At 34.7% G+C, this 16,473-nt stretch overlaps 2 protein-coding genes across 3 annotated transcripts in view; both read left to right on the forward strand.

The window, feature by feature from the left end:
• Positions 1-16,405, forward strand: part of LOC134671225 (uncharacterized) — a 53,564-nt gene extending 37,159 nt beyond the window's left edge. For both annotated transcript variants that reach the window (XM_063529021.1, XM_063529020.1), the window contains 2 exons: positions 8,038-8,213; positions 13,188-16,405. In XM_063529021.1, coding sequence (XP_063385091.1) covers positions 8,059-8,213; positions 13,188-15,993 — 2,961 coding nt within the window. In that variant the 5' untranslated portion in view covers positions 8,038-8,058 and the 3' untranslated portion in view covers positions 15,994-16,405. The remainder of the gene's footprint in view (positions 1-8,037; positions 8,214-13,187) is intronic.
• The window catches only part of LOC134671254 (acyl-CoA:lysophosphatidylglycerol acyltransferase 1-like), a 610,785-nt gene that overhangs the window by 330,249 nt on the left and 264,063 nt on the right, over positions 1-16,473 (forward strand). The gene's annotated exons all lie outside the window — the stretch shown is intronic.

The following is a 16,473-nucleotide window of genomic DNA, read 5'->3' on the forward strand; positions in this document are numbered from 1 at the left end:
GGTCCTGTTATTGTGAATTTTGTAGTCACTGTAAATTTACTGCCATCTATCGACACACGACTAAAACTCAAAATGAAAACGTATAAAATTATCAAAAAATGAATATATATGGATAAATGATTTTATTATTTTTATATCATTTTGACCTATGTTCATTCACTGATATCTATGTGTTAAAATTGTTAAATATGAAACGGTGTCGTCACGCTATCTAGCCGAGAATAGGCCAAAGGTGTGTGCGCCATCTATGCGAGAATGACTTTTTCTTTATTTCCGAGGCACGTTTTTTTCTTAGAATTTATTCATCTTAAACGAAGTTACATATGTCTTTGGTAATATTATAACTTAAGGACAAACGACTCTCTGACGTTTTTGTTTGAAGAAAGTAGAAACGTCACATTTGACACGGACATATCTAATCTATTTTGTTTCTAGATCTATTAATTGACATATCTTAAAGTTAGAATCAGGCCGTGAGTAAATATAAAGGCAGACAACATGCGCTCTTATCGCTAAAGAGCGATCTCTTCCAGACAACCTTTATGTGTATACAGACAGAGTTAATCAAAATAGTGGAGTAGGGTTGAGGTAGCTGGGTTCTTAAAAAAATAATATTTCTTAGAATAAATATAGGTAAGGTCAGCTTGGGAAATTGCAACTATGGGGCAAATGCAACTACTCTAAAAATACAAAGTGAGTCTAAACTAAAGGCTAGAGCCACTTATATTATTGGCACACTTTTGCCAGTTATGAGTTTACCCGTGGTTCTCTGGATCGAGACTTACTTCTTTTATTTTTAGAAAAGTTGCATTTGTCCCATAGTTGCAAGTGTCCCGGCTGCGATATCGGCCTGTCAGTTAGAACAAAAATTTGACAACTCCAAACAACTGACCGGCCGGCGGACTGATAATCAGTGGGCCCCTTTACACTGTTTATGGCTACAAACGGTAAATACTATAAAACATGACGAAAATGTGCAATCATTTCATTTAACGTTATTCGAAAGGGATAAAAATAGCCTTATTGTCAGCTAAGTTTAAAAATATCTTTATTTAGGTATCTCCAAATATACAACGGTTCATTATCGGTATGATTCATTAATCATTATTCATTACTTCATTAATAATGAAGTAACATTTTTTTCTACCTACGTATTTAGTTCTTTTTTTTTTCAAAATTATGCAATAAGGATATCGTTAAATCTAATAAGTACTATTTTTAAAACGTGATCAACTGTGACCCTAACCGTTGCACCAAAAGTGATGGTGCATTATGTAAACTAAGTTTCATCACCCACCACTGCGTTCACATTTGTGTCGATATGTTCTTGTATTGCACGACTTTAGTTATCGAATTTTTGAGGAACTGTTTCATCATTTATAATCATAGTCTGGTTTTTTGGGGGCAAAAACCTACTTGTGCTAGTGATCAATTAATAACATGAGAACCTGTCCCTATAAGTGCGGATATAAACTGAACAGAAATTTCAACGCAGCTGAGTCGGGCATGCTGCCGGATACCGGGCCGGCAGTATCCAATGAGGATTACCTCCACCTCTGACAAAAAAAAAACTGAACAGAAGTAAATGCATTTTCTATATATTTTTTTTTGTAAACTTTAAAATAAGAACAGAGGCACTGTATGTGTATCTTGTGTAGGTACTATTTATTGAGCCTTCTATATAAAAGGACTGAAAATACAAAACTGTCGTGACAGAATGACAGCCAGGACAAAGCCATCCTTTTAGATACTTGAACAAAAGTACCCATTTATTTAAGGCGAAGTGTGTCAAATACCGACCAGTGTCTAACGGAACTCTAACTTGAGACAATGACGTGACACCGTTCTGATAAACGATCACGCTTGACATAATTCTATTAATGGACCTTGTTGTTGATGGCGAGATAGGAACAGTGAAATAAAGAAAAGTAAAGCAAACATGTTCAGTATTGCCAACTTGGCATAAATGATGCCAGATCTGGCATATTTTCACTCGCTTTAGCAACAAAATTTTCCATTTAGCATCTGGCATATTTTTTAGCATAATTTAGTCTAAGCCAAGTTTGCACCAACTTGGCAGCGACAATATGCGCCATCGCCTTATGTGGTTCATATTTTCATATGAATTTTGACTTTTGTGGACGGATAAACGTCGACGGTCTATATAAAGTTGGTCAAGCAGATCTTGTCAATAGAAAAAGACAGCAAATTTAAAAAATGTATGTGTTTTAAGTGTCTAATCTCAAGTGACATTAAAATGTCACTTGCTAAAGCTAATGTCAAATGCTAAAGCATTTTTGAGCATAATATTTAAAAAATATTTGGCATAATTTTGGCATAATCTACACATTAGTCTAGCATTTTTTCAAAATCGGAGTTGGCAACACTGAACATGTTGGCAGATGAAGAGATTTGATAGGAAGGTAACGGTACCTACTTTAAGTCAAAATCGAAGAACTGAGAATTGTGCCATTGTTCGCGCTTAAAAATAAATTTAGTAATTAGTGGGTTCTTCCGTGGGACCGACATTTTCGAGCATTTAGTATCCAGTTAATTATGAAATATAAATTTTTTTTATAAAAAATATGCAGTTATCCCATAAAATGTAATAAATAAACATTGCAAAGGCTTTGACGTAATCATTTTAAGTCACATAGATAAAGTACAACTAAAAGTATTTACTTGTCATGTCTATGGAGAGACCTAGGTTCTTAATAAATCTAAAGCAACAAATGTAGAGAAAGCTACTGCAGTCCTAATCCTAAGTAAAAGCTGGGTAGGTAATTAATTGTCTGGATTAAGACTATCTGATAATAGTAGCCTTTCTCCTACATCTAGATCTTAATACATCAAGTGTAAAGTAACGGCAAACTTATACAAATGGATTTGCACAACCTGTCTGTCATAATGTTAAGGATTTAATTTAATCGAATCGAAAGAGATGAATGCATTAAGCTAGTTACAATTATAATAATTTCGTATTGTAGCTAGTGGGTGTCTTAAAGTTGTTAAGCTAAGTTGGTAAACAGAAGCTTTACAAATATATTTGAGTAGATTGTAGGTAATAAATAACCTATGTATCCCAGAGCATTTCTAAAGTCTCCAAGTTTACACTATTTGTATAAAAAAACAGTTTAAGCTTGTTTAGACCTAAACTTGAATAATACTTAAATCTTGTAATTAATAGGTACTTACTCTTAATCTGTACGTTGTGTGTATAAAAATAACATAGGTCCTAATGATAAACTAGATTGCAATGTAAATTTTTTCGAAACCTTTACAATTAACACGATCACGAAAAACGTCTGGTGCGAAAACCTTACACTTTTCTTATTGGCTTGTTATAGCGAACAGATTTGACGTCAATTTTACTGTTTCTATTCATTATCAGTATTATCACAGTCGTGATAAACACTGGTACTCACTTTTTCATGTTTGTTTATATTCCAAGTTACTATCCCTAGTTAACTACTGATATAATGTCAAAATTATGTGTTGTCATTTCAACATTGGTAACAAAAGCTACAGTTACGTTGTCAAATTATTTAAACCAATTATTTCAAAATCGATTAATAACAGAGAAAAACCATAACAGGAAACAAAAAAGCAATCCAACCGGCCAAAACTATATTTACCCGCCTCCAGTCTAACAGAAAAACAATACGTAATATAAACCTTAATGCCTTGTAATAGAAGTGACAAAAAATATGAAGGTGATATGAAGCGTAAAGTGACATAAAGTGGAAAGTGTTTCCGTCTGCGATGAACCAAGTATTGCACGTAAATTGTCATCTATCGTAGTGCGTGGTATCTATTAAGTATATGGTGGTTGATAGGTTATTGTTGCTGTAATGCCTTGTGGTTGTTTGCCTTGATACGTTTCTGCTGTAATGATAGGAAGCGTTATTGCTTGCAAGTCGACATTCGTTTGTCTAAAACTTAGTACAAAACTAGAATCATCCTCTGCGTTTTTAAGTTTTGCAAACCCTTGTAAGTAATAAATAGAATCAGGCGTTTGCGGAAATTCATATCTATGAATACCAAAATATTACTTTGCTTATCCGCGAAAATATAACATGCTAGTCAATCAGTGCTACTTAACTCAAAATAAATAATTAATTGCATGTGCCAGTGCTGTCAAACTGGTTTAACTTGACAGACATTCAGATGTACTCTATGAGTATCCACTGATGAAACTCACCGTACACAATGTCAAATAATTAATTGCATGTAAAAAATACGCAAGTAAGTATAACGGGTTAGCACTGATTGACTAGCACGTTATCTTTTCGCGGATAAGTAAAGTAATATTTTGGTACTAACCCTTGTAAGATTTAACATCTGGTAGTACAGGCTAGGAAAGAGTATGCAATATTTATAGAGTCAGCTTTCCATAGCCAGCTTTCATATCTCAGCAGTTAATTGGTTATAAAGTTTAATGAAACGCAGAAATTATTACTCAGTTTATGTTCAATTAAAAATATATAGGTAAGTAACTTTGGGAATCAATTAACTTTTCACTTCAACCCATAACCCGACAACCGTCATTTTATTTATGTAGTACTAGCTTCTGCTAACTACAAAAAACAAAAAAAACTTATTATAACATTAAATCGAATTTTTATCGAGGGTTCATTAAAAAAACAAAAAAAAATGGAGCTCTATAAGTTCTACATCACTGTATTCGTTTTAAATTCAAAGGTCCTGCCTTCCACGATTTATAGCGCTGTAGACCTGTCCCATACATTTAATTTAAGACTGCGTCAAAGAAAAGCACTTGATATAGTTTTTAACCAGTTTGCAGATTCTATGTAAAAGCTAGTTCTAAATACATATTTAAATCTGTTTTATGGGAGGAAATATTTCCTACCTTATCAAACCATTCCAACAATCGTTCGAGAAATTGAAACGGACTGGAAGTGCAAACGAGAACGCATTCCGATGCGCACGCGCCGCAGTTACAATATTAACATAATGATTGAAGAACGAGGTATAATAGTTAGCGGGGTTTTAATACAGCTCTTTATTTATAGACTAGTCTATGCCAAGGATTTCATCCGGGCATCAACTTTCCTCGCGTTGTCCCGGCATTTTGCCACTGCTCATGGGAGCCTGGGGTCCGCTTGACAACTAATCCGAAGAATTGGTGTATGCACTAGTTCTTAAGAAAGCGACTGCCATCTGACCTTCCAACCCAAAGGGTAAACTAGGCATTATTGGGATTAGTCCGGTTTCCTCACGATGTTTTCCTTCGCCGAAAAGTGACTGGTAAATATCAAATGATATTTCGCATATAAGTTCCGAAAAACTCATTGGTACGAGCCGGGGTTTGAACCCACGACCTCCAGATTGAAAGCCGCACGCTCTTACTGCTAGGGCACCAGCGCTCGTGAGTTATTTCATTTGAGTAAATATAGTGCGTCAAGCAAATCTTGTCAGTTGCAATTTAAAGCAAACTAAAGTAGGGCGACACTCAAAGAGTAGGATTGCGCTAAGAAAAGCAGCAATGTACATCGAACAAAAACTTTTTTTTCCGCTAAATGCGCCCTATTACGTACCTACATCAATTCACATTGTTACTCGCGGATTCTCTATTGAAAATGTTTGAAATTATTATTAATAGGTATGTACGAACAATTTAAAAGCGGTGTGTGATGTTGATAAAAATGATTAACTGATTTGAAGATCTCAAAATAAAATTAGAAGTAGACTATGCCGTTAAACAAGAATGTATGAATAAAATCGTTGCTTCCGCAGGTAGATGTCCTACTGGATTTTAATATTTTATTAGATTTCTCAGTTGGCACTGTAGGCATTGTAGGCACCTTAGCTTTGATTGAACACCATCTTAGGTATTTAATATATTGGTATTTAATGACGACACAACAGAAATATCTCTCAATCGATTCAGAATGTAAACAAAGAAGATGATGGCTGTCATTTGCGATCCACATTCCACAGATAAAACACAGATGACACGTGATTTTGGAATTATTCGAACACAGTGTTGCTAACCCGCGATTTTTCAAATTTGCCGCCGTTTGCGACTGACAAGATTTGCTTGACCCAATATAGGTACCTATTCACTTCTACATCATGCAATATTATCTAGTAATAGTAACATATGCCTGGAAACACTGTTTAGATGCATGCTAGTAGCTGGTTCTTGTATGTTACGGTCAAGTACTACCGTTACGAGGAAAATATTTTTACTCTAAACATCATACTTAAAGGTGTAAAGGAAACCGATGATTACCCTTACTTAATACTTAAATGTGTCATTAAATACTCTTCTACTGAGGATATGGACATTTCCAAGATGTTAGCGATTGATGGACATGAAGACATTAATGACTATAACTGTAAAGATAATGAAGTTGCGAATGACGCACGCGAGAAAGTTGGTTTTAGTGTAAAATTATACGAAGCTTTTACAGAAAATAATGACTCATACGATTATTATCATCAAGGTCATTGAAATGGACAACACAATATAAGTCACAGAGGAATCTTTATGTGTAAAACCGCAAAAATTCTAAATGTTTAATATTCAATAGGCAGAAGCGTTTGACCAGTAACCACACGACGAATTTGGTGACAATTTTAAGTATGAAGTTATAATATATCGCCAAATTACCTTAACGGCTGTCACGCTAACGGACCGAAAAACCCAAAAAGCTTGTTTCTGTTATCCAGGTCAGTAATGCCATACACAAACAACCACGCACGAACCAGTTGGCGGTCAGGGCCGTACGGTCGTTCAACTTCACTTACCCACAAAAGATAGGACCCTCATCCCTATTAATTTATACCTCGATAAAGCTCCAGCTTAATTGGGCGTTCTATTGCATCGCACGGAAATATCGCTTACATGAAATCCATCGAGCGTTTCCTTAGGAAAATCGTCTTCGCGGTGAAACTTACGCGGTATTGTAACGCTATGTCTTGAATGTTATTGTTTATCGGGATTGGGGTGAGCACGTTGTATCGGAGTAGTTTCTTTTTCAATAAGCTGGGAATAGGTCAACTTTGACAAACACCTAGAGCAGGAAATGATCTTCTTGAGGAGCATGTGATGTAGCGTACCTATTACTTTTAACGGTCTATCTTAGGTTATAAAATTTATCCGTTTTTTTTGATAACCTAAAGTGCAAATAAACTTTTGTTTGAAAATATATTTGATAAAATTTTTATTTTTGTTTAAATTTGAATTTAGATTATTAAAATTAGTTGATTTCAATAGGTATAGGTAAAGAAATAAATTTATGAATGTCAAAGACTGTCAGTAAAATGTCACAATGATATCTTTTTTGTCGTCGTAGTACATTTTTTTAAATACTATTCCATACAGAGTATTTACCATAATTATTTAAATATTAGTTTTGGCAGCTTCTCGACATTTCTACTAGGCTAAACTGAAATGTATTTACAATGTAAATGACCAATTGACCATGTTAGCTTGAAATCATACAATGGTAAAATAGATATATTAAAGAGGCAGATGCAGGCCTTTCTTTCTCTTCGCCATTTGTTTATTTATAGATTCACCTAAAGTGTGTCGAATTTTCATTAAATGTATATAAATCATCGTAACCCTCTTATGCATCATTACGTATTTACATCAGCGGCATCCCACGGTGGTAACGGTAATCTCGCGCAGCTAACGATAGGCTAACGGAATAGTTTTTCTGACTTCCTTTATTGTGTAACTTGTTCTCCTTAATTTGTTTTAGTTTGATATTGTCACCGTTAAATTGATTTTTATGTTGTTTTTATTTGACGACGTTTGTATTTCATATGTGGCTTTCCATCAGAGAAGGGTCTTCATCCAAATGGAGCAGAAGGACCCTTTAGGCATAGAACGCCACATTTTATTTTGTATTTATTAGGCCATTTTAAAAATTAATATGAATTATTTTAGAGTAGTTCCATGAAAATTTAAAATAGCTACATTAGTGTACACTGTATACCTATAAGAATAACATCTGTATGTATTCTGTATTTCCTGTTTTTAACGATTTCTTTCTTTTATTCCAGGTAATCTGCTATTCGACCAAAATGACGCGACGGAAAAGTGTGTGTTCAAAGTGGACTTTAATTTTATTAGTAGTTATTATATGTCAGTTTGTTTATTCAAGACCACAGGAGGTGACTTCGTCGTCACCGGCTAATGATGCACCAACAAACAATGTACAAACCACAGAATCAACAAGGTATAGATTTAGATATAAGCAACGTAGTTTAGCTTCGCTTAAGTTACCTGTTGTCATTAGTTTTTTGAATAATTCCGATTTAATTAGAAACAGTCATAGTCATGAAAATGGTTTTAATAGGAATACGACTACACCCTTAAAAGAAGACCTATATTCTAACGCATATTTTTTTAATTCTCAGTCAAAAGAAGTGAATAGCCACCCAACTAGACAGAGTCGTTTAGTTAAATCCAAAGATCATGTTAAAAGTAAGAAGATTCGAAACCCGTCAACTAAAAACGATAAAACAAAGAATAAAATTAAAGTTATAAATCACAAAAATAATTTAAAAATATCCCAGCCCGTGCATGATCATAAATTGTTGATTTCACATAAACATAATCCTCCTATACGTAAAATAGTAACTAAATGGAGAGACAAGGCAAAATATGAAGACTTGCATTTTAATTTGGATACAGCTATATCCAATGAAAATACATTCAACAGTGACCACACAAGTACAGAGTTAAATGATGATATTTCTACTGAAGCTACGGAAAAAGAAACTAACTATCAAAGCTTTAATAATCTTTATAACAAATTAGTAAACAATAGGTACAAACCCAAACCGGACTATTCAGAAGAAACTCAAGTTTATTCCAGTAATGTTCACATAATAGACAGATACCCATTCCCAAGCGTTAGACCCACTTATGTTTTTACAACACCCATGCCTACACCTATAATTACTAATGTAGGTGATCCCCAGCCTTGGCCTCAACCTAGCTTTCAAAACGATTATCGTAAAACTACAAAAAAACCTATGCAAACAAAGAATCCTATCAAAAATCAACATAACTATCATAATTCTGTATATAATAATTATCCGCAACACCATTTTGAGGTCACGACTTTCCAACCGTCGACCGCGTATACAGATAGGATCGTCATACGACCGGAAGAATACAGTGCGTCACCCGACGACTGCCCTACTATATTCCTTACTTTAAACAACACTTTCCAAGGACAAGGCAAAGAAGCGTGCCCTGATTTAAATATAGCTGTCAACACAAACGTCATTAATAAAAACGTCGTAATAGAGACCGAGGAAGAAGATGCAGAACTTTTCCCGGGACCCTTTGATGAACCTATCGATGATGATTCAGAAACAGATAGCGCACAAGCTAACGATTATTTTGAATCTGAGGAAAATGAGGAGCAAGAAGATGCGTCCGTTGAAGGCGAGAGTTTGACGAACTATAATGCGGCCAACCAAGAGTTATCATCAGATTCGCCAGAAGCAGGTGGCTTTGGTTCGTCCAGTACAAATCTAGCGTCATTACAAAAACCTAGTAGGCCAAGTAGTGACCTTGACGACCTATTTAGTTTTTCGGGATTTTTCGATTTTTTTCGACCTTCTTTAAATGCTTTAAGTTGGTTAGTATCTCTGAGTCCTTTTAATTTTGGTTTATTGTCATTTTTCTTTTCTCCTATAGCAATGATATTTGCAGCGGCGTACGGTGTAGCATCATTTTTCAGTAGCTTGCCTTTAGCAAGAGAAGCACCGAAAGTTCAAGTTTACCGTCCTGAATGGCAGTGGGATGATAATATCAAGTCGTGGCATCTTAACTCTTTTCCGGGAGATAGAAATTGGAACAATAGGATACCAAAAAATAGTCAAGAAATAAGAAGTTCTGTTAAACCTACTTTGTTTTTTAAATTAAAGGAATGGATGAAGAAAGTAACAAAGGAACTTAGGGACAAAAACGAATTAGAAATTAGGCGTAGGCACAAACGAAAGAAAAGAGAGGCATGGGCACGAAGGGTAAAATAGTCGAATAGGCCATTTTATGATTATGGCAATAGAGATTTTTTTACTAATTAAAAAAAATAGAACTGTAGTCGAATTAGCTACTGACGATGGGTAACTGTTCTGATTGAATAACATAATTATTATTTTTCGTGCCACTAAATCAGTATTTATAATTATAAAATAATATTATTTTGTATGTAGATATAATCGGACTAATGATTCGGTCAAATTGTGTTTTGTGAAAAACTAATTATAGCCAGCATTCTATGAATGTAGTATGATACCTTTGGGTATGGTGCTTTACGCAGGCTAGCGTCCCGTCCCCTCCCCCTGACGCAACCCCCCCTTTTAGCATAAATATGTCCCGGTTGGGAGTTTTTTTTGTTTTTTGGGGAAAGTATACAATATAGGAAAAAAGTGTCAATGGAATAAATGTTCCCTATTAAATTCTAAACAAAAAAGGTTATATTCATTTTTTTGATACGACGCACCATATTTATGTTATGGCTAGATGAACTTCGACAAAATTTAACCGTTGAAAAACTTGCAGAAGATCAATATAACATAGTACGTGATAGTACTCAAAGAAATCATACAGGACAATAATCTTGCTAGCTTATTTTCCGTATAAGATTTTTTTCAGTACTATCACGTACTAACTTATAATGAACTTCAACAAGTTAATACATGAATATGGTGAGTCTTACTAAAAAGTTGTATATAACCTTTTTTGTTTAAAATTTATTAAGGATTATTTCTTACCTTGACACTTATTTTCTAACTCTAATACTTTTCTCAAAAATAAAAAAAAACCGTAAACCGGGACATATTTTATGCTAAAAGGGGGGGTTGCGTCAGGGGGAGGGGGAGGGACGCTAGTGTGCATAAAGCACCATACCCAAAGGTATCATACTACGTTCATAGAATGCTGGCTATAATTAGTTTTTCTTGCCCATACATTAGAACATAATTTAACCGAATCATAAGGCAACTCTTCGTGGCATTTGCATTGACAAATAGTGGTACTCAACATTATGTAATGTCAATTTTCTATGAAAACATGACGTCATTATAAATGACATTTTTTTTCACTTTTTCTGATCAAGTCGTTTTGCAATGCAAAGTTAGCTTAGGTATACGGACTCTAGTAGCTAATTTTAGATATTTAAGTTTAGTTATGCTTACGTACAGTGGTATTCTTGCTGTGACGCATTCAAGATGTATTAGTACCTATGTATTTTTTGTATAATATTTTAATCTTAAACCTAAATGTCTCTGAAATTTTATTAATACAATTTAAATGATTTATTTTATGTATTTACGTACCTATATTTATAAGTATAAAACCGTGGCAGTTACAGTGATATTATTAATTTGTTTTTACAAAACCCCAGTAGGTACTTTTTGATTTTGTATGGAAAACCGGAACAACGCAAATTAAAATATTTTTATTTAAAAGAAATTTAATTTGTACGTGGAGTTGTATGGATGATAAACATTTATGGCGTTATTCACGAACGCGATACTGGCCTGAACTAGCTATGAATCGTTTGTCTTTATATGTCATTTTGACTTATGTATTTGTAGGAAAGAGATAAAATATAATTTAACTATATCATGCTCGTAAAGTTTAATGAATAAGGGGGTTAAGGCTTACAATGGCCAGTGTAATTAGTATTAATATTTAAAAAAAGAATCAACTTTGATTGCTTGCTAACCTCAAGCATCTCTGTGAGTTTTTGTATTGCACAACGAAAATATTTTGATATTTAAATCTTTTTGTGTGTGTGAGAGCGATCATAATCATAAATATATTTTGTGTGCGAAATATGTTTGCAGATTTACTGTACGATTGTTTGAAATGATTATTATACTTCAGGTACCTAATTTCTGAGTAAAATTAGCAAATCATACCTACCTTTATATAATATAAGTAGTTTTATTAACTTATTTCAAGCATTTTTTGAAAGTAAACAAAATGAAAAATAATGTATAATTTTATTTATATTTCTTCTATTTTGTAAATAAACATTTGTTATTTAACCTTAAAGACGTTTTATTTAAACCGGTTGTGTATTTATTTGACAAGTTTCTGAAAAGTAATATAGTTTTAGTTAATAATGTTTATCAAAAGATGTATCCTATCAAAATCAATGAAAATTTGTATATAATGAAGCTTTTCCACTGCTTTTGATACTCTGCTCTTACCGTCAAAATCGAAAAACGTTATCTGCATTTCTATCGTTCTGCATATTCGAGCGATAGAAAGGCAGAGAGATTTTGCGCGGTAGGGCTTCAGGTACACAGGTGATCTCATGTAACAAGCCTTCCAAATTTTGAGCATAATTATTTAAGTATGCTTAAAATTTGGAAGGCTTAATTTTATAATAACAGCTTGTTTTCTGGGTACCGGGGTATATAATTCTTATTTAAGATGGTAAAAATAAATCATAATTAGTCTCAAATGTATCAGGGAATAAGTGTGATCCACTGCGATCCACTGACGTGGATTTCAAAGGATTAGAGTTAGACCAAGAAAAGTCTGCAACGATTTTGAGAGCACACGCAGTGCATGTGTTATTTTAAACGTCAAACTTCTATGAAATTATGACGTAGGTATAAATAATATTTACACTGCATGTGCTATTAAAATCGTCGCAGAGTTCTCTTGATCTAACTCTAGGTAGATTTTCTTAGGCTAGCCAAGATAATTGGAAACTTATTGACATAATATTTGTATAATGTTACATTAGTAAAGGGTACCATGGACCACTACACGCATCAAAACCCAACATATGCCAGCAGCGAATCTAAATATATCACGGTTAAATGGTAATGAAACTTGAAAGCATACAAAAACAATTTCCAACTAGATTTATAGATTGTACTAAAAAAGACGTCTTCCTATTTAAATTTCCACTTCATTTTAAAAAAAGCCGTAGATAGAAGCCGATGAAGACAATTTAGATCATCCGGTTACTAACACGACTTTTTGTCATAAGGTCCCGACTGATAGAAGAGTCTCTAATTAGTTAATTATATGATTAGGTCGATAATTGTTTCTTTACTTTATGTAAAATACAAAATGCCACAATTTTTCACAATTGTATGAGATATTTAACATATTTAATATATTTCGTTGCGTTTCTCATTGATTAACACTATGCTTCTCTAAATTTCAGGAGCTCCAGTGAAAAGACTCCAGGAAACGCGACAAAAGAAGAAGTGACCACCAGCAGCGCTTCCAGGAATGTCAAGACTAAAGGCGCTGGTATTGGCGACTCCATCAAGATGGTTGCCAGCCAGTTGCTTGAAAATCCTTCTAATTCTTCAGGACCAGTACCCATAGTACCTGACACCAGAATACCCCCGAAACTTAAAAATCAACTTGCACAAAAACATAAAATAAAAACAAGACATGAAAATGGAGAAGAACCCTTAGAAAATGCACATGTTGGTGTCGCTGTACCTGTCACAATGGAAGAGTTGGAATCTGAAAATAAAGTAAATGAACCATCAAATGAATCATCGACGTCTAATGAAGGCATTTCTACCTGGATTCTATTAAGTAACACTGCGAATAAAGAAAATATTACATCTACTACTGAGCCTACAAAAGCAGATGATAGTATAAAGAAACAGAAACCACTGCCTTCTAAAAACAAAACGAAACGTCCTCAGGTCAACAAAGTGCCAGTAGTTAAACGTCCGATTATTGGCAGTACGAACAAATCAGATTTAGTTGCTGGAGGATCAGCTATAAACGAAAATGTATACAATAAAATTAAGGATACTGTATTATCCAATGTTCAGAAAAACAAAAGTACGACCACCCAACGCACCACAACGCCCTCAACCACCACTGTTGTTACAACCACAGAACCGCCTACAACGAAAAAAGAAGTTGTTACAAAGCCAACAGTGACTCTCCCCGTTGTCAAGGTTACCTCGAAACCGACAAAGAAGAAGAACAAAAATAAGCACAAACTCACTACAACAGAAGCACCAGTTGTTAATGAATCTGCTTTATTACCAATGGAGCCAAAAGAACAAGAAATTGAACTTGAAATCAGCACCCCAGCAGCCACTACCAAGAAACCAAAACGCACGTCTACCAAGAAAAAGAAGACAAAGAAGCGTAAGACCACCAAACCTAAACCTGAAACTGGCACTGCAGTTAGTGAAGTTAAAACGAGCAATAAAACAAAATCTAGTAAGCCTTCAAAGAAACCAACAATAACAGATGTTACTGGCCCCATCACCTCCCAAATCTACAATTACTTTTCCAGAGAAGTGATGCCTTCTGTAGGAGTTGGAGTTATTGGTTTAGCAAGTTTGGTTGGTATAGCCAGCTACTTCCTGTATCCTTTCGCAACACCGGTACGAAGGACTTTTGAAGTAGATAAGAAAGATGATATTTATAAACACAATGCTGAAGAATACGCCAATGATGGCAACGGACAAGCTGAAGAAGAAATGCTTGGGACAGTACTAGCTGGAATGCCGGCACACTCAAAACATAAGCTTAATCCCTATGCTGGCCAAACTACTCATGTAAATAGAAACCCATACCCAGTGAAGAAAGACCAAGATCTTAGATATCGCCACGTATCAACAAGCAATTATGAGCCTAATTACAATGTGCGCTATCCGCAACAAAAAACTGGAATCGCACATGGCGCTGTATACTCTGAGCCGGTAAATTATAGCCCACAACAGCCACAATATGAGACACGAAATGTATATACCACAGAAAGTAAATACACATACGATAAGGGACCAACTGCTTATACTCCATCTTACCCAGCAGTAGAGCCCATCTATGCTGCACCTCAAACAGGACCCTCAGAAATATCATCGTACGGAAGTGATGCATCTAACGCTGTCGTCTACGGGGTCAAACCGTCATCGGAATCAGATTTCAAACCAGTGTATCCCTTCGAAGGCCAATATTATGGTGAACATCAAACTACTAGCACTCCAATGGCATACGCACCAACATCAATGTATCTCGGCTCCAATAATGAGGAACAACCTGAAGATACTAAATATGATGAAAATACAAGTGAAGATGAAGATAGCGTAGACAATAAGTTTGTGGTCGGTAATGTTCCTAAAGAGCTGTCAGACTCAGTTACCCCCGCCGTCGTACCAGAGCATGGACCAAGAAATTTAAATAGGAAAAAGAGAAGTCCGGTTTACCAAAAGCGTAGTATCACGGGTTCCATTGAGGAAATCCTTAAAGCAGCGAAGGAGCAAAACAAGGATGTGTTTCTTAGCAACGAAATAGACGAAGCTCTAGGATTAACAGTTAAAAATGTACCAGTTCCAACTGAACAAATCAAAGTGGAAACTGAAAACAAAACAGCTGAAATAAAAGAAGAAATCGTTCCTGTTTACGCAGTATCTGTGGATCCTACAGAAGAAACAAAAACTACAACAAATGTACCCGTTACAACTGAAAAGAGCGATTTCATAGTTGAAAGTGTATCCACTCTTCCGATCAATGGTAACAAACAAGAACCAACTACCGAAACTGATATGTCAAATGAACTAGACGTCACGACTAAAACTTTTAAAGTATACGAGGTATTTTCGTCTAACAGTCCGGCGGACACAACTGAGCCAACCGGCACACACGAAGCAAAAACAGAGACAACCACAGCTAAGAGAATAATGACTGAGACTACGACTGAATTTAAGTCAGAAACAACTTCAACTATGCCATCTACTTCACCTGTTTCAGAAACAAAAGGACCAGCACCAGTTCCCAGTACTTCAAGACCAAGACCAACTATGTACCCAGAAGTTATAACCTACCCTCCTCTTAATCAGGAAGGGGGTATTTTCACATTTCTTAAACGACTCATAGAATTCAAATACAGACTCGGACTGAGTATTATACAGAATACGTCAGAATCTCTAAATAGGTATTTAAGGAGTATGGAAAATGCGGCGCAGAGCGTAGCCAATGCTTCTAAGACTTAAGTTTTTAGCATTTATTTATAATCAAATACGCACAACGGTGAGTCTAATAGAGAGGAGGAGCGAAAGACTTAAGAAGAATCATAATATGACGAAAAATATGATTACATACTTAACGCGCATTTAAAACATTAAATACAAATCTCTAAATAATATGCGATTAAGAATGTAATATATGGGCTATATATAAGAATAACTAAGTGGAAGTAGGTTCCTACTAAAAGTAGGTTAGGTACCGTACTTAAACAACGATTTATAGCCTACTACGTTATTAAGGTTGTAAGAAAACAGGGAAATATGTAAGCTAATAAATAATAAATACTTTAGTAATTATAACATATAAATTATAATTATTATTATAAATTCGGAGGCTGGGTTTAACTTATTTTTTAAGCCCTACTGAATTTGTAATTTTAACTATTGGCAGTTTTCAGATAATTCAATTTATATTGTTTCAAAAAATACACAAATAAATTGAAAATA

The sequence above is a fragment of the Cydia fagiglandana genome, chromosome 15, assembly GCF_963556715.1.
Source record: "Cydia fagiglandana chromosome 15, ilCydFagi1.1, whole genome shotgun sequence".
Classification (NCBI taxonomy): Eukaryota; Metazoa; Arthropoda; class Insecta; order Lepidoptera; family Tortricidae; genus Cydia; species Cydia fagiglandana.